General features: G+C 30.5%; 1 protein-coding gene across 2 annotated transcripts in view; it reads right to left on the reverse strand.

Annotated features, from left to right (window-relative positions):
* Positions 1-2,013: 2,013 nt before the first annotated feature.
* The window catches only part of spin (lysolipid transporter protein spinster), a 273,536-nt gene continuing 247,737 nt past the window's right edge, over positions 2,014-27,812 (reverse strand). Inside the window, exons 9-10 of one of the 2 annotated variants that reach the window (XM_075365059.1) lie at positions 10,796-10,860; positions 2,014-2,559 (exon numbers count right to left, since the gene is read on the reverse strand). In XM_075365059.1, coding sequence (XP_075221174.1) covers positions 10,796-10,860 — 65 coding nt within the window. In that variant the 3' untranslated portion in view covers positions 2,014-2,559. The remainder of the gene's footprint in view (positions 2,560-10,795; positions 10,861-27,812) is intronic. The other variant, XM_075365058.1, reaches the window with a different exon arrangement.

Below are 27,812 nucleotides of genomic sequence, written 5' to 3' on the forward strand. Positions count from 1 at the left end.
TATACCTTTAGTTTAAAACTTTATTTTAATTTCAGCACTCAAAATATATTTAAACTACACCTGCTTTATAGTATTTACTTGAACACAGTTTTTAATCAAAATTATCATTTAAGTTTTGATTTGTTTAGATTTCTGGGAGAGAACTGTCCATATTTAAATTTTTATAAAATGTTAAATGAAATTAATTATTATTAATAAAAGTTATGCCAATAGTATATTATTATAGACATCCTGTTTTGTTTTTTATAATTTCATTAATTGAAAAACAATGATAACTCTTAATTCCCTCTGTATATATGGAATAAGTTATAAACACAATATAAGTGTTCTGGGCAAGACATTAAACTATCATGATACAAGGTACTCACAGTCATCCAATCTTAAGAGTTAATTATCCATTTTCCGTCTTTTTTCTTTGTTTATCCTTGATTTTTCCTATTCTGGATAATTAATGTAGAAATTAGGTCAACCTTAAGAATGACATAGTCTGAAACACCCAGTCCCAAGCAGATGCTTCTTTGGTACAGCTTACAAGTAACTCAATGGATTTGTCCAGACATTACACTTAGGAATACAAAAAAAAACCATAATTAATTAATGGCCAAAGAGCTCCCTACTCCTAGAGTCTAATTTAAATTATAGTTAACACCTTATATATTGCGTTCCTAAAAAATTAATAAAAAATAGGTTTCGTTAGTTATTTATGTGTAAAGTTGATGTAACTATAAGTAACTTGACATCTATAAAATTTAATTTTTATAAATTGCTACTATAAACAATATCATTTTTCTGCTTAACTAATTTCTGCAGTTAAATTCTTTTTACAAAATAATAATTTGGTCAAAATTCTTATAACATAAAGGTTCATATAACAATATTTAATGATTATTTTATAAGGATAATACAAAAAGTAATAAACGTTTTTGTAAATTGGATAAGAAGATGGTATTATATGGATTATATTCATTACTAGCTAGGCCAGTACTACTAGATGGAGTGTTTCATAATCAATTTGTTTCATTTTTTAAGTTTTTTACATTATACTTTTGATAAATAAAAATTTTAGATGTTCAATCAAGCAGTGACAACTTAGGAAAATTTATTGTGAGGAAAGCTTGTTCCCTCACAAATATTATTTTGTTCACAAAATGAGAAGACTGCTGAGGGCACTGCCATTGTGTGAAGGAAATTTCAATCATCCCTGATCTAACCACATAATTAATTATCAGTTCAACTAACAAAGATTTAAAAAAATATATAATATATATATTATATAATACATAATTACATACTATATAAATTACTGTACTTTGCGGAGGCTGAAAAATATTATATTATATATAGTTATTTAACATACAGAGGGAAAAATGGACTATAAAAAATTTAATCTAAATAAATTAATTAGTTACGTAATAATATATTATGGATTAAGAAGAAACAGAAATCAAACTGATGGAAGACTTCTTAATAATAACACCTTGAATCTAGCTATTTATTATGACAAGTGGTTTAATAACTTTACTGGCTTCTTGGAGAAGTTCTACATTTTCAGCAGTTGATCCAATCCAGTGTCAGCCCATAATTCTGGAAGCGTACAATTAAACCTGAATAACTAAAGTAACACTGAATTAAAATGCAATTACCACTTTCTGGAATATCAAAGAACAACTGTTATAAAAAGTAAACTGGAAATTATTTTAACTGCTTTCAAACAAATATTCAGTTTTACTTATTTTTAAAATAAGTTTTATCAATTATACAAGGTTGTTATCAAATTAACTGTGACAATCACACAAAATTTGAAAGATTATTCAGTATCAAACACATGAAACATGAATAAAAATGATAAATAATAAACTAAATGAAGTATAGTATTACAGAATATGAATTTTTTCAGAATAAAAATAGCCTCTTTTTACTTGCAGATAAAATGAAGCAAAATAAATAATTTCAATTTACAAAAGAGATTTAAAGAATATAAATCTTACATACGTAAAATAATCTGGATGACAATGAAAATAAAAAAAAATGTATATTTTCATATTTTCCTATAAAAAACTAATGTATGTTTGTTTGTGTATGTGTTCACAACTACATTGTTTTAAGAAATTGGAAGTCTATACATTTTCTATTGATCTTAATAATAATTTAAATAACAAATACTTTTTCAATACAAAATACAATTCTAAAAATAAAATATAATGTTAATAGTCTTTTTCCACGATATTAAATAAAAAAAATTGCACTTTACCATACAAAAAAAGTTAAATAAAATACCAATCTAAGTAGCCAAGTGATGAAATTATAATATATCATATAAAAAAATCCTATAATAAATATCTATAATACAGCCATATAATATAAATATATACAAATAATTAATTATAATTTATTATATAAATATATACAAAACAGTTTATTATAATTAATATTTATATTAAACAATAATTATATTATCTGAATTACTTATATTACACTATGACACTAATTCAGGAACACTTTCTCTTAGGTGGGGATCATCAGCATATAAATTTCCTGGATGTGTTGGATTATCCTGACCTAAAAGAAATTAAAAAAGTAAAATAAAATTAATAAATAAATATAAAATTATGGCAAAGTAGTAATATTATGTTTGTATTAATATTATGTCACGGGGTGGTCGACCTACCGTGCCGGGTGTAAAACCGGTGGGTGGGAAGACCGCATTAGAGTTTTAAGGACACGTCCCTGGGTCGAGTATACTTAACTGGATGTCCAGCCCAGGGATGTAGGGATAAAAAAAAAAAAAAATAGTAAATCACTGTTTAGTCAAATGTCTAAGTTTTATGGATCAGTTTTTTATTTTTTTTATTTTTACTTGTTTAGTATATTGAAACAATGATTTATTAAAAAAAAATTCAGAAAAAATTAAATTTCATATATCAATATTTAAACCCAAATTTATAAAACTTGGCAGAGGTGGCAAATTTAATCAAATAATTTACAAAATTACAGTACATAATTAATCCAACTTTGTAGAAATATTTTTTTGAAAAATAAATGGAAATGAAAGCAATTATTATTTTCAGCTCAAAAAGCTTAATATTATACAATAATACAGGAAAATGTTAAGGACCATAATGTAAACTGCAGCCATTTCCTTTTTTATCTCCACTGTTCAAATAAATGCGAATAATCTCACTAGTGAGCCACTTTGTACAAGTATTTTATATCATACATTTATCAAGTACAGTAACTTTCCATGGCTTTTATTCTTACATAAGTTTTCTGTTTTTTTTTTTAAACTTATTTTATTATTTTTTTTTAATTACTAGCATTCGATTTAAATATAAGGTGTTTTTTCAAAAGAAAAAGTCAACTGATGATTAAAAAAAAAACAGACCAAGAAAAATATGATTACCATTTCAATGTTTGTCAATTTTTACTTTATTTTTCTGTCACCATTTAATTTTCTTATTACTTATTGTAAAAAATAACATTTATTTTTATAAGCTGTTCATAAAAGGCAGCTCCCTAGGATTCAATTAAATCAAATCAGCACTACCATTTTCACTCCTCACTCTCCTTGAACCAATGAAAAACCCTTCTCGAATAGAAAACCATGGAAGTTACTAAGTGTGAGGTCTAGGCTGTAATATGGTGATCAAAATTCTGAATCTAATCTTTTAAATATGGAGAGTAGTATTGTATATGTTACTGTGAATTAGAACAATTCCTAAACTCAGCATCTTATGCAGTCACTTCTGGATGACATGCATCAGTTTTTAAAGTGTATCACAATATCTCTTAGTGACTAATGTGCATTCCTGATTCCATAAATTTCAACAAAAAGACATATTTTTTGTTCTAAAAGGATGTCTTTTTTGAGTTCAACAGAATCGTGATTTTCAGTACGGACTGGGGTAAATTGAATTTTTGCCATCAGTGAACTTGAATGAAATCAGTATGTGATTTTTGTTTTGATGGTATAAGAATTCACCTTTTATTAGTAGTCAAACAATTGTAATAAATTCACCTTCCATTCTCACATGATAAAAAAAAAATGCTAGTCAGAAAATGCTAATGCATTTTAATCAGTCTGATATTTCTGCATCTTGATCAACATTTTCAGGACAAATCTTACACATTATAGTAACCTAGTTTTCATTAAAAATTCTGACATAATGAACCATCATCAGTTTTTCACAAACTTCTGCCATTTGCTTATTAAAAATGATAAATAACTCACGAATGCCAGCTAATTAGCTCTGAGGTCCTTTGTAAGAATAATCTCCATATAATTAAAATGAAGTTGTTCATAATGTTATAAGTGCATTATCAAGTTTCATAATGGTGTTCAACAAAGTTTGGATTCACTTACTCACCATCTGACTGATAAATATGGCCACTCACCTATCTTCATCATGAAGACTTATACGGATTTCATTAAATTCATGACACTACTATTTTACTTTTTCTTAAATTTTTATTGTTACATCTATCATTGTCCATGAGAAAGCAAATGACATAATTCTGACAATACAATCATTGAAGCTAATGTACATAAACATGCAAATCAGATTACATAATCCCATTACTGCAGTTTTAATCACATGTTTAATTATAGGTTCTTATTTCTGACAGTGACATATATAGTTAGTTACATATAATCAAATTAATTATTACAATGCAGTACTAATTACTTTTAGTACACACTCTCAAAATGGAACAAAAAATAATCAGAACTGCATTTCTGTTCATGAATGCAGGTAACTGACATTTTTTCATTGATAATTATGTTATATATATTTAATCTGACTCATATATAAAACAATCAGTTTAAGTGGATGGCAAATTTCTGAGATGGAAAGGAACTGGCTTTAACTTTTTAACTCTTCAACTGCTAAATATTATAATCTCATATTAATTAATATATTATAATTTAGCATTCACAAATTATTTAATTGACATTTAAGAATAATAAAATCATATAAATTGTCATTAGATAATCTAAAAATTTATTTTTTTAAAGAAAAATTATATTATCTCCTTATACTAACTTAATAATAAGTAAACTATAAATACCAAATAAATTCATGCAACATGCATTAAGAAAAAATTACAGTTGAACAGACTGCACAAGATAAATACTTGATACTGTATAATATTAAAAGAAAAATTAAAACTATATACATGTACAAATAGTAAATATATAATAAAAGAAAGCATTTACACAATGTAATATACAAGATGATGTGTTTACATACAGGTATTCTAAGAATTTTTTCAGTACTAGAATTATCTTTTAAAGAAGAGGGCTGAATTTACATGAACAATTAAGTACAGCTACCTCTAGCCTAAAAGAAATCCAAAAGCAGCCAATTTTTACTCTTAACCATTTCAGGTTGGAAGGAGCAAAAACTATATCCTCTGCTTTATAAAGTTACCCTCAGCTTTAAAATTTGACATAACAGAATTTTGGTCTGATGTACAAAGAAACAGAAAAAAGTTAAGATTAGGAAAAATTTTATTAACAACATTCATAAGAAGAATAAAGTAGTCTGTAATTTTTAAATACAACTTTAAAACCTTGCACTGATATGTATGCAAAGAAAGTAAAAACAAAATGAGAACACTGGCAATTCTACATGGATGTATTATTATTATTTAATTAAATTTTGTTTAATCAATAAAATATTTATCTTTTTATTTGCAATTGAAGATTCAGTGGAAGATAAATGAATTATCTAGGGGGAAATGTTTATATATTTTAATAGTTGTATATAGACTTAAACGCAATATTTCAGCCACACACCATAAATCAGTACTGTAATTGTAACTAATGTTGTCAATGTACTTTCAGTTAAAATTTATCACTGGTTCTATCTCTAGATTGGTAACATGAAATGGGCAACAATCAAACTACTTACTACTTACCACTTAAAATTTTTTATCAGACAGTATAATCTCAAAATAAATAAAAGATCAATATATTAATACAAATAAAAAAATTTAACATCCTTAAAACACCCATAAACTTCAAAACAATCAAAAGTGATCAAAGTTAGCAGACCACAAGCATTAGTATATTTGCAACAATTAAAAAAAATAGAAAAGTTTAAAGTAACTAGTTAAAACTTATGCCCATAAATATACTGAATACAACACTAATTTTGTCAAAGGCAAGAACAGTATTTAGTTAAGTTGAATGTAGTAAAATAAATTACCTATCAACATAAATCACTATATAAAATATACACATTCAAGTAAATTAATAAAAACAGAAAATAGAAACAAATTATATATTATAAGCAAGCATACTTACTAAATTACAGTGTATTATTTGTTTTGGAACAATGCAATGAAATAAAAAAAAAAAAACGAAGTAACTTTATTTTACGTTGAAGTTATAAAAACCAGCACAAAATAAGTAAACATATATATATTACTGAACAAAAAATATTAAAAATAAAATAAAATAAATATAAAAATATATATTGATCAAATTTAATAAGAAAAATCTAACTGAAATCTGAATAAATTAGCATAGCATAAAAAAATTCAGCACTTGGTTAAAAAATTATTTATTTATTCAGCAAAATACAGGCTGATTTCAAACTTGGAACCAAAAAATGGTCATAATGAAAATGTTAAAAACTGAAAGTAAAACAAAAAAAAATTATCTGAAATGAAAGAATCAAGTTTTTCACCCAACCAACAATACTATAATGAAGAACAATGAGAATATTAAAATAAAAAATGCTTTAAAAATTGTACATCAATGAAATAAAAGTTTCTCACATCCAACCTTTTATTGTTATATGCACAAACAAAATCACTCAATTTTCTTTGTATTTTTGGTTAATTTCAGTATTTATGACAATTAAAAACAAAAAAATTAACTAAATATTAAAATTTGAGTATTTTTCAACACCATAATCATACATTCATATTTCACAAGTTAATTAATAAATAAATATTTTCATCTTTATTTTAGCCAATAATTCTTGGTTAGCAATACTTATTCATTTTTTCATTCACAATCATGCACAAAAAGATTTTTTCAGGCTACTTGACAATAATTTCTAAATTACCAAATAAAGGTATAAAATCAGGGTATATATAGATAATACCATCTTATGTTTATCTTCTTAACTGCCAACTTGTATGATTCCTAACAATAAATAAATATACTACTAGCCATATCATATAATAAATCCCTATCAATTTTTTTGTAATTTTTTAATCATAAAAAAGTTTTCTTAATAGAGAATTAAATTTTTTTATATGCTGTTTATTATAAGTCAGCGTATCAGAAACGTTCACTCGGTTACTTTTCTTTCGGTATACAGTGTTAGAACAGTCTGAAAAGATTGTTTTATATAACACAACTGGGAATTACTACAAGATAAAAACCATTGGAGATGGGTACAACTACAATGTCTTACTAAAAAAAAGTTTTTAATTTCTATCCACCTTGGATATCTAATTCTGAATTCAACTTTAATTTTTTTGAATAGCAAGTTGATCATGTGATTAGATAATTTTAATATAAAATTTAATAAGAAAAATAATGGTAAATAACATTTTTCTACAATTACTCCTCTTTAGAGATATCAACAACCAAAACTACAAAAAAAAAAACTACAAAAATATATTTGATTACATATAAAAAATTATTTTTTAAAAAAACTTTTATTTAACTAATATTAATATTAACATTAATAAAAAAAGGAAACAAATTAGAAAAACCCTCTAAAAGTAAAAAATAAAAATTAAATCAAATTGAGAATTTTAAACAAAAAAATATAGTAGATAGTTGATGAGAAATAAAAATTTTAACCAACATGCATGAATTTAGCGTAGAGGTAGTTGGTTGGGGGGGGGGGGGGTCATATCAAAATGCTGACACTGTAGCATTGTATTGTCATTGAAGTTACATACGTGAATCAAATTTCATTGATTTTCATACAATAGTTCATGAGAAATAAAAATTTTCAGCAACATGCATGAATTAAGCGTAGCGGTAGCGCGTGGTGGGGTGGGGGTGGGTCATATCCAAATTCTAACACCGTAGTATTGTACTGTCATCGAAGTTACAAACGTGTACCAAATTTCATTGATTTTCATACAATAGATCAAAAGATATAGCAGTTGCAAGATTTGATTATAACTAAAGCAAATTAAATAAAAGCTTATATAAAAAAAATGTGCATGAAATAAAATTAGGGAAAACATGCTGCAGCAATTATTTAAACTGTATGGATTCAATAATATTCTAATAACAATTACTGAATACCAAAACCAATCAACCAATCAACCTCTATGTAACAATGTACATAATTATTGATAATGCACAATATAATAGAATTAAATTGTGTATTGCAGTAAGCTGATCTTATTTATCTTAAACAATATTATAACTTTAATAATGCATCAGCCGTTAATCCTCAATATTAATGTCTTACTTTATAACTGGCTGAATTCATCTGGGATATGGTATTCATATCCCAGATCAATAAAACATGAAAATGACAGATTTTTAAAATTAATTGAATAATTAATCAAATCTATTAATATATGTTGATAATAGTATAACAAATTTTTGTTATTTAATGCAATCGAACCTTATTTATTCCTAAGTTCATTTTACCCAGGAAGGAGAGTATTTTATATTTTACAAGTATTACTTATCATGGCATGTTAATCAATAATATTTCATCACTCACCCAAGGAAATGGACAACAATTAAGTGTATGTTTCAACATGACTAGGCACATGAAAATATTAAATAGTGGCATTTCTAGAAAGGATGTAGAAGTTCAAGAATGATTTCTCAAAACCACGAGTAGTTATCAAAAACTTTTTTTTTATCAGATTTCCATTGAAAATCATGTATTCATATACCATCTTGCTATATAAAAATTAAAATTGCATTCAAGATGGCAGATCCAAGATGTTACAAAAAAATTTCAAAATTTTTGTAAAATATTTTTGTCCCTGTACACACTTTCATCCATTTCAATTGTCTAATCTTGCTCAGTTTTGTAATAAAAAGCTGTTCTTAGACTTTTCTGATCTCTATACAGTAATGGATTATTTAAGACTAGTGACTGTGAAAAATTATGCCATTTACAACAGATGATTCTTAAGTTAGTTTACAGTGCACCATTACAGGAAAAAGCTTTACTCTTTCAGTGCTAAATTATTTACAAAATTGTTGCATTTGTCGTTATAGATATAAAAATTTAAGAAATGAATAATAATATATAAAAAAAAGTAGATAAAAAATAAAGTAAATTCTCAATAACCATCCTTTTCAGTCAAAAAACTGATTTTCATTAAAAACGGTTCCATTTATAAAATCAGCATACTACATTATTATTATTATTTATAAGCTACTGTATTTACGGGCATAGGTATGTAGCTTTTTTTTTGTCGTCAGTCATTTGACTGTTTGATGCAGCTCTCCAAGATTCCCTATCTAGTGCTAGTCGTTTCATTTCAGTATACCTCCTACATCCTACATTCCTAACAATTTGTTTTACATATTCCAAACATTGCCTGCCTGCAAATATTTTTCCTTATACCTGTCCCTCCAATATTAAAGCAACTATTCCAGAATGCCTTAATATGAGGCCTATAAGTCTGTCTCTTCTATGTATGTAGCTTATTGAACTAAAACAGCCTACCACTGTAAAATTAATATATAAATATAAAAGTTGTATGTATATGAAATAAGGTATCAAAATTGATCAACTTTCAAAAGTTATATGTAAAGTACAATTACCAAAAAAATATACTCAAAAATTAATTTCACAATGCATATTTTGAATAAGATGGAAAAGCAAGTAATTTTAATATATAAGTGCTTTTTAATACCATTTAATATATACTACATGGAAATATTATTTTAATATAGTGTAATTAAACTAATTCTTTCACTATTTATTTTTAAAAAAACTTTTACACAAAGATTTCACTTTGCATTAGAGTAAGATCAAATATTTTGAGCTGACACCACATACACAAGGTTGGTTTCTTTACATATAAACCTTCTGAATAAAATAAATTTAGCAGCTAAGCATCTAAAGCTCTTCAAATGTTATGAACAAAATAGATTTTTGATCAACATTCTTACAAGCTACATCTTTCAACTGAGGAACCCCAAAATAGATCTACTTCATTTCCTTGAACTCCAATTTTTTCACAACTAAAATGCTTCCCTTTGTACATAGAAGTTCTTGAAATACATGGAAAAAATTTCATGTAAATACATAAAAAAAGTTCCTATAAACATACATTTAAAAACACTATTCTTTGTCTATCTTTTTGTATTTTTTTAACTGAAATTCATTTTTCAAACGTAAATAGAGCAATTTAAAATAAAAGTTAAATTATTACTGACAGGGTAGATTAGGTAGTTGTAAACCACACCAAAAATTCAGACAGGTGAGCTAACTCAAACACTTTGATATGAAGCAAGTTTTAACTAAGCATATAATCTTACCTTTCAAGTCTGTAATATTTAACATGGATGCACATATAATACAAAAAGAAAAAAAAAAACGTTCCATGTACTAAATAAAACCACCACCACAATATCAAAAAGTAAAAAAATATATACATGAAAACAAAAACAAAATATGATTTATCTGAATTTGACTAATACAGACACTACAGTTGTATTTTTTTAAATACATACAAAAATGCACCATGCAGCTGTGTAATAATAATTGAAAAACATAAACAAAATATAATTTTTTCTCATTTTGTTTTTTTTTATTTTGTATTTTTTTTTAATCAAATAACTAACCTATCTATGATCCGTAAGTTTCAATCCATTCGCCATTAACCCAACTTTAACTTCAATATTTTTTTCTGAAATGGTAAAAAAAGATACGAAAAATTTAAAAAAAGATATGTTTATTGATACAACCCAATTTTTTTCAAAATTCACATTTTTGTAACATATATGTGTAATAATAATTTAAAAAAAAAAAACAATTTAGTTATGGAATGATAGATGACTAAAACTACAGTCATTCACAAATCACGAACTGTAAAATAGCTTCAGACTTATTAATTTTAAATTATTGTAAATTAAAAAAAAAGAATATTTATTTTGAATATAATCAACACAATCATCTGCAAAGGCAAAAAAAAAACAGTTTAATGACAGTTAATAATTTATTTATTTTTTAAATTTATTTATTTGATGAAATTTTTCAACTACGATCTCTGATCAAGGCATTAATCATAATTCTACATTATTCTGTAGAATTTTGATTACTCAATTTACAACATACCATTAGATAACAAAATGGGGAAAATGAAAGAAGAAGAAGAAGACTAATCCATAAAGAAGCCTCTCTTCAATCAGGGCAGTTCACAATTTTTTTTAAAGATAACTTAAAGTAAACTGTAACTGCATTCAATCCAAGGATCTCCACCACAGAACAGCTGATCAGCAGTATACTACTGCTCACCTTTCCAATAGTTGGGTTTAATATTTGATTGATTGTATTTATTTATGTGGTTGTATATAAGATCTGTTCAAAAAATATCTGACCATAGGCTGTAAAGAAATGCTTACCTAGTTGTGGCTTCCAATCCTAATCTCCTTGGAAGTAGGTTCTTTGTGACTCCACACCCACTTAACTCAGTAGCCCTTCCACTGATGAAGAAATCTTTTGCCCCCTTCTTTTGGAACTGCTACCAGCTGTGCTATCATATTTGTGTCCTCTTGGTTAACAAATCAGGACCTATTCAGCAATCTTCAGCTTGAGGAACAACCAGCAATCATAAAAAGCTATGTCTGGTGAGAAATCCAAAGAAGGTTTGCTTACCCAAGAAACTCTAGGTAAGTTGTAACAAATGGGTGGATGTACTATCATGTTGCAAATGTCACTTTTGTGATTCAGTAAAGCAGTCTCTTTAGCCTGAACTACATCACAAATATGATACAGATTCTCCAAATAGTAATGTCTGTTGTCAGTTTGGCCTTCTGATGTGTATGTGATGCACAACTCCACAGTAATAAAAAAATACATATATTCAGCATCACTTTCACTTTACTCTACAACTGCCTTGCTTTCTTCAGCTTGATGACTCTCATTACAACAACTGAGCTTTGGTTTCTCTTATTCATACACCCAAGCTTCATTATAAATTATCACTGTCTTAAGGAATTGCTTACTCCAGTATGTCCTATATTACAATGTAACAAATCTCTTTCTGTTCAAGCAAAAACAGTATTGCAAAAATTTTGTGGCCACTTTGTACATACCCAAATAATCCTTTAAAATCATGTGGACAAAACCAGAGCTAATCCCAATGCAATTCCTTAGTGGTCAACCAATGATTTTTCCATTATCAAACTGTTAATGATATGTTAATATGTTGATGACCTGCCAGGATGCTGGCCACTCTCAACTAAAGTTCAGGTATTTTGAAAGCTGTTATGGTAATATAATCTTCATATCCCAACAGCCTGCTTAATCTTACAAATTGTTTTGTTTTGTGTATCAGTAAGCTTTTGACAGAAACACAGTAATGTTGTTCAATGCATTGTCATTATGCACAGAATTTAAAATCAACAAGAAATTGTTGCACTAACAAACACACTGCTGGGTTACAACTGACTTGCTCTGTGAGATTAAAAAACACACATACTCATTAGGTACTAGTACAGGCCCCTCTCCCAAGTTTTACCACTCGCACTCAAATACTTTTCAAGAAAAAGTATTTGGTTGTATAGTTTTTGAACAGATCTCATATATTTGTAGACAAATTATATCACCACAGACCATATACATAAAGTACAGTTCAAAAGGAACGTGGAATGTTGAAATCTTAAAAATATTGAGAGAAAAAATAGCTGACATTTAAAATTGCCAGATATTTTTTCCTTTGAAATTTTTAGTTTTTATATTATTAAACAATCTTCCATGTAGATAAAAAACAGAAAATCCAGACGATAATCGAAAAGCTAATGTAGTTTACCACACTAAATGAAACAGCAATGAAATGAATAGAATAGAACATCACATAATAATGCATAAAATGGAATATAAATCATCTTTGAAGTCCTTATGAGTAAGAAGTCAAAAAAATTACATTAATGATCATTTTAAAAATGTTATTTTCTTAGTTAATGCACAATATCCATAAAAACAACTAGGCTTTTCAGTTGTTAATAAATAAAAAAAACACCTGATTTTTATTATATTTCTCATTATTTTTGAGACTAGGTAGCTCTTCCAGTTTATAAAAAAAACCTTTTCCATAAGAAAATATAAAATTTTGCTTACCCTTTCCTTTACTGCATCATTATTATAAAGTTGAAAGGGGGACTTTAAACCATTTTGCTAAATAGCTCAGGAACAAAAATAACTTTAAAAAATTAACTCCTGTATGAAAAACATACTAAAAAAATCTTTACAATTGAAAACATCTAATTCATTACAGAATTTCTTCATTATAAATTGCATTAGATATAAGATTTCAAAATTAATTCGTGTGAATAATGTAGTAATAATTAGACAATAATTTATTTATTAAAAGCTATAATGTGGTCTGATAGTTCTTATTAGAGATGCAGCACATCAATTTAGAAAAAGAACAAGCTTTGAAATAAATCATGAATCCAGTTTTTATGATTTATCACTTATAAGTTATGACAACATCATTAAAGTTGGGCTTCATCTTCCATTTTACTTGTAATAAAGTCAAAGGCTTACCTTAGGGCAAATACTGAATGAAGAACTAAATTTTCATAAAAGATTAAACTATGCAGCATTGTTTTTTTTTTTTGTAGAACCACATCAACTGAATAGAAACTACACCAAAATTTGAATCCAATGGAGTGTTAATTCATTTAAAACTTTTAATTAACAGTGGCTGCCTACAATTATTAGAATTCTAACAGATATAAATTTCTTTGAATTGTTGTCACCAGATTTACTTCTTGTATATACATTCTGTCTTAAAAATTCTAAAATTATCATAACAAATGGTCTTTAGAGGTTGACAAAGAATATGGATTTAAAGAAAATCAAATCAGTGACCGTTTTAACACAATAATGTTTGTGATATGACAAACATCTGTTAAAAATCGTTGTCATAAAACTATTAAGTTAAATTTTTTATTATATTATTCAATATACAGTGTGTATGATGAATATAAAAGCTTGCTTGCATGAGGCATACAGTCGCTGTGCAGGGCATTATATTACTCTTTTCTCGTAACGTGAACTCATTCAGAAACCAAGAATTCTGCAATACAACGTGTTTAACTATTTTCATAAATAGCAAAAATTTTTTCAACAATTAAAATGTATTATCATTTTGTTTAATTTCAGACAATAATTTCTTTAAAATTATTTAGCATACTTATAAATATTTATTTTTGTATACAGTACAAAAACATGTAGTTTGTACTTTTACTAATAAATTATTATTACACTCCCTTCATCAAGTGAGTTGTAAAATGAATTACAACACTTAATATGAATAAAGGTTATCAAAATATTTCATTTGAGTTATATTTTTATGCACTTGTAATGGGTATTAGTATTATTGATGATGTTCAAAGTAATACACATCGTCATTAAATAATGGGCCTAAAACCTGCAAATTATAATAATTTATTAATAACTTAGTTGTTTTATAGATACTCGTAGAACAGCTAAGTAATTTTGTTTTTGCATTGTTGACTAATATTCAATACTAATGTTTACTTTCATTTTCAGTAAACTGATTTTATTCAATTTTTGGTGTGTCCTGAACAAATGGAACATTTGTTTCCTTCTGTAATGTGTGGGGTGGTAATTAATGTTTTGTGTGTATTAATGAATCTGTATGTTTTTGCTTTTTTTATGAGTGAATTTTTTTTGTACTGGCAGAATTTAAATCAACAGTTAAGAATAAAAAGCTCAGTAGTCAAGCTTGTGAAATGGTTAATAATGTATACGATTTTATGAAGAAAGAAGCTATAAAGTTAAGAAAATTAGAAGATAATAAACATTTAATATGCATTCAAAAATATGAAGAGAGAATCACTGTTGCTTGTGAGATTTCAAGATTTCAGGTTATAACTCCATAAAGAAAAGCAGGATCTTCTTAAATCTAAATCTCAGTCACGCTCATTCAGCACACCAAAAAAGTATAAACAATGTTCAAAACCAGTTTGTGAATTAGGCAGTTTTGATGATGTTAACGAGTTTCACACAAAACATAATGAACTGCCAACATTAAATAAATTACGCAAAGAACTTCAAAAAGTACCCAATTTAAAGTTTCTAGAACTACATAACAGCTATCCTGAAAAATAGGGTTTATAAGTGATAATAATAGTTAATTTTTGATTGAAGAAATAAGACATCTATAGGAAGAGGATAGAATGTTTAACAAAAATGACTGATTACAGAAAAGAAAATTCCTCAATTGTTTATTTGAATGAATTGTGTATTTTAACACCCATTTCGACAAAAAAATCGTGGTCAGATGACTGTGGTGAAAGTGAAATGACAGTGGTATGATCGACTCTAAAAATATATGTTGGTAGCAGTAACACAACATTTTTTATGTAAAATATTAAAAAATTACCCAAGGAAAAAATGAATACGGATGATTGGAAACCATATTGTGAACATGTAAAAAAAAAGCTGAATTTGGGTTTAAGAAGATAGAACCACTAATCAATGAATTGAGGATAAATTTATCATACATCTAGACAGTGGCAGTGAAAGTGACTAATCTGAAGAAGTAGAGAAAATGGTGAACTTGCACAGGAACTGGACATATAATGCAAATTTCAAGTAAATGTTAATAATAATAATAATAGTACAATCGGCAATGAAAACAATTATGTAAAAAAAATTTAATTATAAATAATAAAAAATTCTAAACATTATACAAAAAAGAATTGCACTATAATAATTGCACATTTAATTTAGCGTAATTACAGATACAATATACATTCAAGCAATAGTTAGATTTTTTTAGTTTAGAAATACAAATTAAAATTCTTCTTTTTGCAATCTTAACTTATTGAATTATTAATACTAATTACATAATGAATTACAACTAATAAAACATGAAAACAGTAATAAATTAAACGTGCATAAATAAAAGTAAAACAATTATTATTTTTGTCCTATTAGATGGGTATAAATGTTTTAACGTTTGGTAGTAATTCAGTCTTGATATTTTCTAACACAAGCCCTTATTTTCATTGTATGCACTGTACTTGACTTTAGTACACCATCATCAATATAAAAAAACTTCTCTGAGTGTGAAAGCATCTTCTTTTAGGGATTGAAGGATTTTTTTTTTAACTGAAGGATTTACTACTGTAAGTTAATAATCATCTTTAAATAAGTGAGCAAGGAGTAGTTTTATTTGCAAAAAACTACATTTCATATCCACTGATTCATCACCAATTATTTAAATACTACAAGTAATGCATTCAACATTTATTATAAGTAAAAACTGATAACTGTCATGATGGCAAGGTGGTTTTGATAGCTGGCTTAAATATAATATATTTTAATTCAATTTATCATAAATTATCTTATGACAAAGGTAATGCATTAACTGAGATAGTATTTAAACAACTGATGATGCATCAATGGATTCAAAATATACTTATTATGTAAATTTATAGTGAGCGTGCGATTAATTTGGTATATTTAATGATGATTTTTGCTGGTATTTTATATATGTGTATATATAGTGGGCATGTCAGTGAAGTGGAACAATTTAAAAACTTTGTTATTCATTTGACGTTTGGATGAGGGCACTGAACTTGATGATATATATCAGTCATTAATGCCATTTAGTAAATATGGAACAGTAGTCAGGTACTGATTGTACATTCAATGTTACATTGTTTTATAAAAATGGTGACTCTGTAACAACCATACAAAGGTTACCTCACAATCAGTTCAATATTTCGTGTCATGGGCAAGTACCAGTCTGTTCATGTAATTAATTTTTGGATTAAAAAGTTTGAGGTAACTGAATCCACATCAAAGAGAACAAAAAAGTGTTAAAATATCAGAAAAACATTAATAAGAATATGAACTCCCATAATATGCAGTCCAAAATGTTTCTTAATTAAACATTTCAGTGAACCATTGAATCTTAAGGACTTAAATGAATGACTTAAGGAATTCAAATAGTTCAGAAATTAAAAGAAGATGATTTCATTATTCGCATGAATTTTTATAAAGAAATGTTGTAACATCTGGATGCTGATGTAAACTTAATCCATCAAATGTTTGTCAGATGATGCTCATTTTCACCTGAACAGCAACATATTTAGCAGAATATTTAACATTAGAGTGCCAAAAACCTACTTCAATTAGATGAGAAACCACTGCATAGTCTGAAGGTCTTGAGGGAGTACTTGAAGGTACTCTGACGGTCACTTTCGTCATCTGGCATTATTGGACCATTCTTTAATCAAGACGATCAAGGAAACATTACAACTGTTACTATAGCTTCTTACACAAGCATGGTCACATCATTTTTGAGGCAAGAATTAGTTCCACAAATTATGTGGTTCCAGCAAGATGCTGCAAGTCATATGGCTTGTGTGTCTTACTACTGCTTTAAGAGAACTTTTTCCAAACCAAAAGAGAACAATATCTAAAAATGGGGACATTGTTTGGTCAGCTAGTTCTCCTTATTTCATTACTTGTTGCAAGAGGATGTAGTCTCTATCGCTCTGTGTTTTCGTTTGTATTTTGGATTGGTTTTTAGGTTTTTTGTACTGGAATGGATGTTTGGCAAGTGCGGTGGTTTTTTATTGGTTGTATTTTGTATATTTGAAGATTTTTGTACGATGGATAGCCAGCCTTTTTATAGTGCTTTTTTTTTGTATTTTTATAGCTTTATTGCCAGTAGGTAATAAGGTTTGAATTTACTTGCTGTTAGTATACAGGTCTTTGTGCATGCTTGGTTGTGTGTATTGTAGTGGACAATTGGGAATTTATTTCTTATCGAGTGGTGTAAGAATTAGACGTCATTTTCTTGTTGATAACATTGAGTATTTTGAGATAATTTAATTTTAGTTTTATCTTAACTTTAATTGCTGAAGGACAGGTGGTTATCTTAACTTGATAACAGAATATTACAGCTTTGTTTGTAAAGCTATTGTTGTTGGGGATATTAATTGTAATTGTATTGTATTTATATATATTGAATTTATTTTATTCTGATTGTTTTATTTGCTATATATAGGCTGTCTGATTCTTCCCCCCAATCGCTCTTAACATATCATTTGGGCCTCAAATTACACATTTTTTTGGCCCTGAGCACATCTATCGGGCTAGTTTTATGCTAACCCTTATCATACAGATGCATGGACCCCAAAAACCCTTTTAGGGCCTCCAAAATCCTGGAACGTTCTCCTGTACAGGCGTCAACCAGTGGGGAACTGATCCCAGTGACAGCAGACAACGAGAAAGTCATGGTAGTGGAAGTTACGCCGGTTGAGGTGGTTAAAGGAGGAGAGACCAAGAAGAAGGATGACTGCAAATAAAAGTGGTTTCCCAGTGAAGACGAATGGGAAATGAACAATGAACTGATTTCCCTTATTGGGAATCTTGTAAAGATTAATGGGGTCTTTCAAAAAGCCATAGACAAGAATACCAAGCGAGAAATCAAACAGTTACAAGTGAATATGGCTGGCTTGGTCGAGCAGATTGCCAGTTGATGTTCTCTCGAATAGGGCAGTGAGGGGTCCAACTCAGGAGTCGGCCACCCAGACAGTAGGTGGACCGGACCCGACAAAGATTCTTCTCCAACTCGAGAAAGGGGTGGAGAATGAGGAGATAGTTGGCCTCGCTACAAAGCGGTGGCTGAAGAAGGTGTTTAAATTCATCAAGGACAGGCAAGAGTCCTGTTTCGCCAAAAAGAAGGCAGATGTGGCTGTTCTGTTAAGACTTGGGCTCTGACAGGAACCCCTTCACCTCAGAAAGGCGCCTCAATGTAAAAAGTGAAAAAAGAAATTATTTTATCAGTCTTACGTAATCCTTTAATGGTCTGCTTGCTTGTAGATTATTTTTGTTTGTCTTCGTTCCCGAATTCCACAAGTTTTCTCTAATCGTTCTCATACTAACACTTAAACAGTACCTCTTGTTGCCAACACACACTCTCTTAGGTCTATTGCCTTAGTTTGTTTTCCCCCTCTTCTCAGCACGCCACTATTTCTTCAGTCCGGAAAAGAATTTCATAGTGTGCGGACCTAGGACTCGGTCTCTTCTCTATCTCGTACAGTTGCAGTTCAGATCTGACTTTCATTATGTGAAGATTGTTCTCTCTCTCTCGTGCAGAGTAGATCAGACATTCACCATGTGCGGTCGACTGTGACCATTCTCTCTCATACTTAATGTTTGAATACTTTCATCGTCTTTGTACTCTCCTAAACATTGTGGTATTTCTCTATCGAAATATTCTCTAGTTCTACTCGCCAGTGTTTCGTGACTTCACCGATCTCTATGTTTTGTTTTGCCTTGTTTCTTTGTTAAGTTAATCTTCAAATTCAGTATATTACGTCTCTCTTGAAAGTGTTTCAATCGCTACAAACTGCCAATTCTATCGACGCCGAATCTTCTCCAGCTGCTGATTACATTTTTCATCGATGCAAATTCTCTCCAAACTCGTTGCTATATATCTGAGGTGCTACGTATTATTCAACTTCTAATCACAAATTGTTACCTCTGTTAATTTTGATTCGCCATTATAGACCACGCCAAGGATAAACTGTATGTATATGTGAGCTTTAATTTCAAGAGTTCATTTTTTACCAATATTCATGTGTTATTAAGGCATTTCAAATCATTCATTATTTATTATAGTAAACAGTTACGTTATTAGTAAAATTTGTGAAATATTCAGTTAATTGTACATTATGCATTTCAATTTCAAGTTTGGTTTAAAAAACCATTTCTTTCCTCAAGGGTAGTCACGACAGGTGGCTTAGATAAGGTCATGTTATTATTGTTCATGTGCAACATATTTTATGTGCTTACTTATTACAATTTGTTTTTATTGTAATTAACTCTATCATTTAATCTAACTTAATTTGTTAATAGCAGAGATTAATTCTTATCTAATTCATGTACTGAATTCATATTACGTTTCTTATGTTAATCTAAAAATTATATCTCCTGAAGTGAAGTCGAAATTGTAGACTTCTCTGTAATTATTATTGTAAATTGTTCTAGTAATATTTATTGTTTTTGTATCCCATCCTGTAGTTTGAATAATAATGTATTTAGTTATTTAAACTGTTTTTACCCACGTATTTTAATGCAATATTTTCAAATTGATTATTTGAAACAAGTATATTTATGTTTTTGTCGCTTATTATTAGAATCGATGTTGTTTCAGCCGATATTATTTTGCATAAATTCTGCATAGACTTAAGTTAAGTTTGTCTCGCAATTTCATTTAATTTTGTTTAAGTATATGACTGGAAAATAAGGTGTTTTATTTTCCTTTGTTTTTTCAGGGTTTGTTTAATTGTAGATTCTCAAAACTATTATTTGAAAAATGTTTATTTTCTGTATTTGTCATGTATTATTATAACTGATATGCTGATTCAGCTGATTTTTCATTGTATAATTTCTGTATAGAATTAAGTTATGTATATTGCATAATTGCATTCAAGTTTTTTAGGTTATGATTTATGAAAAAGTTTAAATGTTTTTTTTTATAATTAAAGTCCAATTTCTTTTGGCAAATACGAGCTGTGTGTTCTTTTAATTTTGTTAACTTTACCCAACAGGTGAGGATGTGAAGTAACAAGAACAGGCTCTATATGTTGTTGTCATAGACTCGTTGCTCAGTGAAGAAATGGTAGGACATCTTAAGTGTTGCCTTGGCAGGGTCTTCAAGCTTATGAAGAATAAGTTGGTATTTGGTCTTTGGTCCTGTGGCAGGTAAAGCTGGTACTCCTCTGAGAAAAATGATGGAGTACGCGGGGAGAAGGAGGCAGGCCAGGATCGAGTTGAGCCCCTTGAGAAACAAATCGGTGGAGGGTCCCCTCAGCTCCATCAAAGCTCGATTGTCAAGGCACAGGACATATCCTACACCGACTTGCTTAAGCAAGTCAAAGACAGCGTAGGTGATGAATGCCCAGATATCCTGTCTGTCAGGCATGGCCAAGAAGGTGAGGTGATGATCCAGGTGCAGGATGCTGAACAAGGAGCCAAAAAACTCTAGAAGAGAATTCAAGCATGAAAGGAGGACATCCAAGTCTCCTGTAGAGGTCATGAGAAGATGATGAAAGTTTGTATCAAGGATATTAATCAACTCACTTCTGTCAGGGAGTTGACTTCTGTCAAATTATCTCTTATGGAAGAGGTGGGTTTGGAGGAGGGACACTGTCAGAATATGGATGTCCGGTCTGCTTACAGCAGCACCAAAATGGTCATCCTGGTGATGCCAGCCAAACTGGGAGATGCACTCTGTATTAAAGTCAGAATTAAGATCAGATGGGTGTCTTGTCAAGTGGTGTCAGGAGTAGAGATGGGCTAATGCTATAAGAAAGAAAGAAAGAAAGAGAAAGAAAGAGTCACTTTTCCCAATTAATATGAAAATATTTATCTAAATATTCGGTTTTATGAAAAGTACAGATATTTTTTGTTTCAGTACATCCACTTCTTAAAGATATTAATGTTATTTGCTGTTCAGTAAATGTTCAATACTGAAGATCTGTTGTAAGTCAATTTGACATACTGTTTCAGAGCGAATGCTAATTGAAAATTCCATAATCTGTTTTTATAAAACGCAAGGGTTCTTACAATAAAAATACAGTTAGTATAAATTACAAAACTACCAACTGCACCTCACTTTGTCGTATCCCAGTTTCTCTACAGCTAAAATAAAAAATAAGAGATATCGCATAAAAGAGAAGTTCACTGCTAATAAGATTAGTTTATAAACAAGTGTACATTACCTAACCACAGTATTAACACTAGCAACAATACAATATAGCACACTGAAATCAAAACAGTAACTGAGCCTTCAACAATGTTTACATACAGGATTACGAAAACATTCATGTCCATGCATGTCTGTTCACTTTTGTGTTTGCACATGAGTTTGTGTGTATGAGTCATACTTTAAGTAACAAACTATCTAGAATATAAGCTATCTCATTACAGACATATCAAAATATTTTGTATAGTAAGCCTATATTATCTGAAAAAATACATACTGTGAATTTTTTGGATACATTGTTCACGGTTAAAAGGAACAGTGTTTTTATCAGTTTTGATTACTTCATTACTCGTCAACCCCTTTGAGTAACAAAATAAATTTTATATGGTTTTAAAATACATAAAAAGTACTTACTGCTGTAAACATTTAAGATTTTTTCCCCCTGTCCATGTGGTTTTTGGGCCCCAAAAATGAGACATTTTCTAAATCTTATGATTTGGTGGCCATTTTTTTTTTAATGACACTCATTAACAATTTTTTTCTTTATAAGCACTACTAGTACCTAAGAGTTACAAACTAAAAAACAGGCCTGTTGCCCTAAGCCCTTCATTATTTATTTTGGACCCAAAATTTTAAAAACAACAATTTTTAAATGTAACTTCAGTAAACATTACAAGATTTGGTTTTGTAAAAAATGAATTTTGAGTACACTAAGATGAAGTTCCATCTTTACTCTTTCCAAAAAGAACTTTTTGACCCTATGTACGATGTAAAATAAGAATAAGCTTATGGAAAAAGTGACAAAAATGGCTGTTTTTACCTGTTGGCTAGTTAGAAAATAGTCTATTATTCAAGAAAATTTTTTTTTTTAAATATAAAAAAATATTTTTTGGCCAATACAAGGTGGGTAGTTATCATATACCAAATATCATAAAAATCAAAAATAGTGATGCAATAAAATTTTTGAAAATTTGTTGAATTAAAATGGAATACCCCATTATGGAAACCCCAAATGGAGTTTAGTAGTGTCCTAGATCTGACGTTTGTTTCTGAGGGCCTTGTGAGGTTTGGCAACTGCTGGAGGTTTTGCAGGATGAATCTGTGAGCGATCACAAGTTCATCTTCTTCCGCGTGCTGTCAGATGGAGTCACCAGGATGGTCAGGTCCCATGTGGAGGCCTACCAAGCACAAGATCAAAGAGATTCGGGAGGTCTTGTGTGAGGAGGTTGGGGACTTGGTAGCATATACCATATGAGAGGTTAGTAGAGGTGCTTCACAAAGCATGTGAAGCCGGCCCCCTCGAGCACCGGGAGGTGTAAGGTGTAATGGTGGAACCGCAGTACTGGTTCCACCAGTACACCTTATCAGGTCAGTAACAGTACACCAGGTTGCCTAGTGGCGACCTCAGGGTTGCCCATATCCTCGAAGCAGAGTGGGCCACTAGGAAGCCTTTGAGACTTGCCATTAACAAGTCTAAACGAGAACACTGGAAGGAGCTTTGCCTATAAGATCGCTACCAGGAGATGTTGGCAGGAAAGCTTATGGGGAGGGTGGTGGCTACCTTGTTACCCCATGCGTGAGGAAGAGGCCAGGGAGGAACTGGTACATGTGTTTTATGGGGAAGTCCTAGCGGCGGCAAGCAGGCTTAGTCATAGTAGAAACCCGGTTCCTGACGGCGTGCCTGCCAAGGTGGTCAGAGTGTTTGTTGAGTTGGTGCCTCGGCTGGTTGCCGATTGTTTTAGTGGTTTGCTCCTGAGGGAATGATTTCCAGCCAAGTGGAAGACAGCAAGATTGATTCTCCTCAGCAAATCAGGGAGACCCATCGGCATACAGACCCATCTACTAGATGCCGCAGGTAAGCTGTTTAAGCGGTGCCTGCTGGCCAGGCTGATGGATGAAGTGGAAACTTCGGGTGGTCTTGCGGAGAACGAATTTGAATTCTGGAGGGGGGTGTCCACAGTTTATGCCATCAGGAAGGTCATCACTACTATCGGCAAGCCATTTAGTGGAACGCGTAGAACCACCAGCAAGATGGTGGGCCTGGTCCTCTTCAACATTAAAATCACCTTCAACTCACTGCCGTGATGTAATGTGGTTGACGCTCTTCGGGCTAGAGTAGTTTCCGACTACCTCTGGAGGGTCGTGCCTAAGTGCGCTACCAGAGAACTGTGTAAGAGTCTGACGGGGTGCTGGTCTGCAGAGAAGTAACATCATCCCAACCCCGTAGGGGACGCTTGCCCAACCCCTACCTTGTGACGCTTCCGGTCGCCACACCACCCCCTGTTCCTAGCCCTGATGGGCTTTAACGGGAGAGAAGTAACATCAGGTGTGCCACAGGGGTTGGTGCTGGGTCCATACCTGTGGAACCTGGCCTACGACCCAATCCTCAGGTTGAACCTGCAATCATCAGCCGATCATCAGGGCGAACGCCACAATTCAGACGATAGTAGGCTGGATAGAGAGTAAGGGCCTGGTGGTCGCAGCTCATAAAACTGAGTTGGTGGTCTTCGCGGGCAGGACGCGGGTCGGGGAAGTGACGTTCGTTGCAGGGGGCATATCCATCATGCCCACCTCTGCTGTTAAGTACCTGGGGGTCTGGCTCAACAATTGGCTGACTTTCCAGGCAGATATCTTGCAGATGGTGGAGAAGGCACTGATGGCTGGCTGTGGCACTGAGCCGACTCATGATGAATGTCACTGGGCCACACCAGTCCAAAATAAGGCTGATCACTTCTGTGGTTGATTCTGCGATCTTGTATGCTGTAACAGCTTGGATGAAGGGTCTTCAAGCAGCCAAATAGAGGGGCATGCTAGAGAGGGTGAGGAGCAGAGTGGCCATCTGCATCATCTCCGCTTAACGAACGGAGTCGTATGAGATTCTTTCTGGCTGGAATTCCGCCCCTGGACCTGGTGGCTAAAAAGAGAAGTGACAGGTGCCGGGGCCTGGATAGAAGCGAGGCTAGGCAGGAGATGTTGAGGTGCTGGCAGAGGAGATGGGATGCCACCCGTGAAGACCACTGGACCAGGTGGCTAATACTGGATGTGGGAGGGCTGAGTGGATAGAGGGGTGGGAGAACTTAACTACTTCCTCACTGGTCATGGTTGTTTCAACTCCTACCTGTTTGACAGGGGGAGGAGAATAACGTGTGAGTGTTTTCACTGTGAAGAGCAGGTGGAGTCAGTAGAACACGTAGTATTCGAGTGCCCCAGGTGGGAGCCAAGTAGGAGAAGCTTGATCTTGGAGGTAGGCTTGATTACACCAGATAGAATCGTCTGTTTAATGACGAGCAGTGAACGATTGTGGAGGCATATTTCAGAATTTCTTTTGGAAAATCATGAAAGAGAAGCTTAAGGAAGATAGTTTTCAGTAGTGGTTGTGACCTCAATTTTTTTTTTGTGGTGTAAGTTGTGGCTGTGTGGTGTTTGTGTGTGATCAGTGTTGGTCTGGGTGCTTGTCGCCTGTTCCCATCATCTCCCTGTGTTCGGGCCTCAGGTTGCATCCATGTGGGATGTGTTGCACATTATGTAGCACAGTGCCATGTGCGACATTATGTAACACATCGCAGGCAGGGCTGTGCAGCGGGTGTTCAGTGCACTCTCCAGGTGAGTTGGTGTGTTAGTTATTTTGTTGAGGGAGTTTATTCTGTCATGTGTGGGTGCCTGCACTTCCTGATATTATGCCCAAAGGTAATTCAATGGAGCATTGATGAGGGAGGGGTGGTTAAGTCGGTAGGAATCTGACATGTCCAGTGACACAGGTCTCTGGATGTCTTATGCAAGACTCCACCTCCTCCTACGTAAATGCCTGTATTGCTCCACTCCGGCAGAGGGAAAAGAAAAAAAAAAAGATTTCCAGATTTGTCCACATGAGACATTTTTCTTTGGGATTTGCTCAAGAGCAAGGTGTATGTCAAGCAACTGAAAACATTAGTGGAAATAAAATTAAAAATTCAAGAAGTTATATGCTAAGGCTACTAGTTTCATTGGCTATGATATGGCAAGTAATGAAAAATTTTTGATTAAGACTCCAAGAATGCATATGTTGTAATGGTGCCTGTTTGTCAAGCGTCAATTTTTTTTTTAAAAGCATGTCTTACATAAACAGAAAACTGCAGAAACATTCATGTTAAAATAAAAACTTATTTAAATACAAGAGTTTTTTTTTAATCTTTCCACTTCACTGATATATCCTGCATATATAAATTAAAATTAGGTCTTTTATTAGTGTTTTACAAAAATGTTGTTCGTAATGATTTTTTAACATCCCAAAAAGTATTGAAAATTATTCTAATCAATTAAAATGTTTTAATTATAGGGAAAATTAATCTATAATTACTGAAAAAAAAATTATAACTATGTTAGATAAAAATAAACAATAATGAATGTAAATTCTACTCCAAGCAAAATGTGGAAACACATTTAAAATTTAGAAAAGTGTAATCAAATTTATACTAAATACAAAATAAGGAAAGAAACATAAATTTCATAAACAATTAAGAAGTCAACCTGATTTTGACAATTACCGCTTTCTAGATTGTGAAGGAGTTCAACTCAACTTCTGGGTTATTGATCAGCAATGAATAACATGTTTTATAGTTCACTGTAAAGAAAATTCAGAAAAGTTGACCGAGAAAAAGAAAACGTATTAAAAAGAAATCAACTCAATTAGACTAATATTAGTCTGCTTATCAAAACAACTGTGAATAGTTCACACTATTATCTAATGGAAAATCATGAGTCATGCTGAATTAGTCTGGTTTTTAAGTGTAATAAATTGGTTGGTGGTAATAATCATTTAATACACAGAGAGAAAAAAATTATTATTTTAACTTAAATTCAAATATGGTAAAAAAAAAGAATTGGGTTTTTTTATTAAAGAAAAATTAAAAGAATATTTGAAAAAGACATTACATTATATATACTCATAGCAAGCTTTGGTTGTTTATGGAAGATATTCTTAAAGTAGGCTACTACACAGTTTGTAAATGTGGATATTACTTTAAACATTTAAAACTGTTTATGATATATTAAAATTAAAATAATTCATCAGTATTAATACTGATACTTATTACATCTATTACAGAAAAACCAAAAAAGAAAATACTAAATAAATAAGAAGAAAACAAATGCCTTTAATATACTATTAACCCAAACAAATTTATCTACCATGATCAAGAACATTAATATATGTCAAAATATTACATAAGAGAAAAACGAAGATACAAATAATTTTGACATACTAATAAAAATTCTATCAACCTATTAGAAAATTGTACCTAAACAAACCAAAATAAATTTTTTTTTTTTTTTTTTAAATCTAAATTTATCAGATGATACTGAAAATTAAATTGATAACATTACAGATACATTTTAGTGCAAAATCAAATAAATTGTGCAACATGCAATTGTTACTAAAAGGCATTAAAAACAATAAATAAATACAAACAGGCATGCAAAAAAACTGCATAAGCTTTCTTTTAAATAAAAATTCTATAAAAATATAGAAAAATATTTTATGTAAAAAATATATATATATATATATATATATATATATATTTTTTTTTTTTTTTATTGGTAACACAGGCATCCCTTAGCTTAAAGTAGTTATGAAATTGTGTCAACATTATTTTAAACTGCTATAGAATAAGCAATTATCTAGAGTAAATAAGGAAATGATTAATATATAATATGTTGAAGATACGGTTAAAAATACTTTAGAAGGTAAGGAATCAATATATGAGGAAGGAGAATAAATTGTGTAAGTTTTGCAGGTGACATGGTCTTTTAGGAAATAAAGCACATGATATGTAACAGATAGTTTTAAAAATATAAAACATGACAGAATTTAGAATGGAAATGAATTTTAGGAAAACTAA

This window comes from Lycorma delicatula, chromosome 4 (genome assembly GCF_047948215.1).
Source record: "Lycorma delicatula isolate Av1 chromosome 4, ASM4794821v1, whole genome shotgun sequence".
NCBI classification, from domain to species: Eukaryota; Metazoa; Arthropoda; class Insecta; order Hemiptera; family Fulgoridae; genus Lycorma; species Lycorma delicatula.